The sequence below is a fragment of the Bison bison genome, unplaced genomic scaffold (assembly GCF_000754665.1).
Source record: "Bison bison bison isolate TAMUID 2011002044 unplaced genomic scaffold, Bison_UMD1.0 scf7180017864384, whole genome shotgun sequence".
In the NCBI taxonomy this organism is placed as follows: domain Eukaryota; kingdom Metazoa; phylum Chordata; class Mammalia; order Artiodactyla; family Bovidae; genus Bison; species Bison bison.
The window spans coordinates 8,705,329-8,707,483 of record NW_011494956.1 but is presented as its reverse complement, the minus strand read 5'-3'; the positions used below and the strand labels follow the sequence as shown (position 1 = coordinate 8,707,483).

General features: G+C 48.2%; 1 protein-coding gene across 1 annotated transcript in view; it reads right to left on the bottom strand.

Annotated features, from left to right (window-relative positions):
• The window catches only part of GK5 (glycerol kinase 5 (putative)), an 85,559-nt gene that overhangs the window by 78,994 nt on the left and 4,410 nt on the right, over positions 1–2,155 (bottom strand). The window contains exon 2 of the mRNA XM_010858296.1: positions 24–283. Coding sequence (XP_010856598.1) covers positions 24–283 — 260 coding nt within the window. The remainder of the gene's footprint in view (positions 1–23; positions 284–2,155) is intronic.

Here is a 2,155-nt window from a genome sequence, read left to right as displayed (position 1 = left end):
CCTCCGCGAGATCTGGCACAGACCCCGCCCCTGCCGCGGGCCCCGCCCCGACGCAGTGACGTCACGGCTGCGCAAAGACTCTTTGCAGGATAGCCCGCGGGCCCGGTGCCCGAGCGTGGAGGGTGGAGGTGAGCGGGAAGGTGGTGGGTCCCTGGAGTCCGGGCCACCCGGCTCCGCCCCGTTTTCCAAACACTAGCCTCTCTCAAAGTTACCTTGGCCGGTAATTTTAATGATTTCCCTCCTAACTCTAAGCGCCCTGCGACCGTGCCCGCATTTCTTTTAACTGGTTACATATTATGAATCTATTAAGAAAAATAGTAAACTGAAAAGAAATTAAAAATTCGGCCGAAGGTATTTATTCATAAACTGAAAATTCCTCTCCAGGACTTATCTCCCCAGAAAACCTGGTCAGGTTTGCTAAATGAAATAACGCTCTAGAACTTCCCCAGCCCTCTGGTGGGGCAAAAGGGACAAGGCGCTGGGTGGCTGTTATTACCATCAACCTCCACCGCCAATGACTGCTTTTTCAGGAGTCTGAAAGTCCCTCGGGGGGTCCTTTACCTTTCACTCGGGCTTTAAGGGCGTGGGCTCTTCCACGCATGGGGCAGGAAGGAGGCCTGTGGAAAGTTCGAGTTTCCTGCAGCTCTGGTCACCAGCCTGGAACCCAGGGGGATTCCCATGTGGCAGTCCAGCTCCCAGTTCCTTATCTGTGAACAGTGAGGAAGTGTTCATGTCTTCTTCAGCTACTTTTCCACCAACACTACAAAAAACCCAGTGCCTGAACATATTCAATATCTTTTTGTAAAATTATGAAAGTAATATGGATATATGCTCTTGGTGAAAAAGTTTTAACAGTGTAGAGTGGTGTATCTATTAAAAAGCAAAAGATACTCATTTTGAACCGAACAGTTCTTTTAACCAACTTGTCATGTTAACCCACTTGCTTTCAGCCCATTTGACCAAATTGGGGTCTTTGGCCATATTACTTGAAACTTGGAACAAGCACCTGGAAGAGTATGGGTTGGGTTTTGTCTTTGTACCCTGTTCTTGTCTAGAAAGGAGAAAGCTTAGTCACTCAGTCGAGTCCGACCCATTGCAACCCATGGACTGTAGCCCACCAGGCTCCTCTGTTCATGGGATTTTCCAGGCAAGAATACTTACGTGGGTTGCTATTTCCTCTTCCAGAAACCCTGTTCCTGCCTAATAGTACTAATTTGTTCCAAATGGTCCCAGGGCTGCTTTCACCAGTCTTGACCATTTGGTGAGTCATGTACTATGTTAATCCCCATGTTGTAAAAAAAAAAAAAAAGGTCATGGAGTCTGGCCGGAGTTCTGTTAGAGAACTAACAGGATAGAGATTGAGACATATTTTAAGGAACTGGCTCACATGCTTCTGAGGACTGTCCTGGAACTCTTTAGGGCAGGCTGAAAGTCTAGAACTTCAGATAAGAGTTGATGTTACAATTTGAGTCTAAGTCTGATGACACGTAGGCTGGAAACTCAGGCGGTTTTCCTACCTTGCAGTTTTAAGGATAATTCTTTGGGAATGCTCAATCTTTGCTCTTAAGGCCTTCAACTAATTGGATGAGACCAACCAACATCATGAAGGGTCATTTGCTTTACTGAAAGTTTACTGATTTATTTTTTTTAATTTATTTTTGGCTGTGCTGGGTCTTCACTGCTGTGCAGTCTTTTCTCTAGTAGCAGCGAGCAGGGTCTACTCTAGTTGCAGTGCGTGGACTTCTCATTGCGGTGGCTTCTTTTGTTGTGGATCACAGGGCTTCCCCGGTGGCTCAGACGGTGAAGAATCTGTCTGCAGTGTGGGAGACCTGGATTCGATCCCTGGCTTGGGAAGATCCCCTGGAGAAGGAAATGGCTACCCACTCCAGTTTTCTAGCCTGGAGATTTCCATGGACAGAGGAGCCTGGCAGGCTACCGTCTGTGGGGTGGCAGAGTTGGACACGACTGAGTGATCTTTCACTCACTTCAGGGGCCCTAGGGGGCATGGGCTTCAGTAGTCGAGGTTCCCAGGCTCTAGAGCTCAGGCTCAATAGTTGTGCTGCATGGGCTTAGTTCCTCCACAGCATGTGGGATCTTCCCAGACCAGGGGTCGAAGCTGTGTCTCCTGCATTGGCAGGTAGATTCTTTATCACCA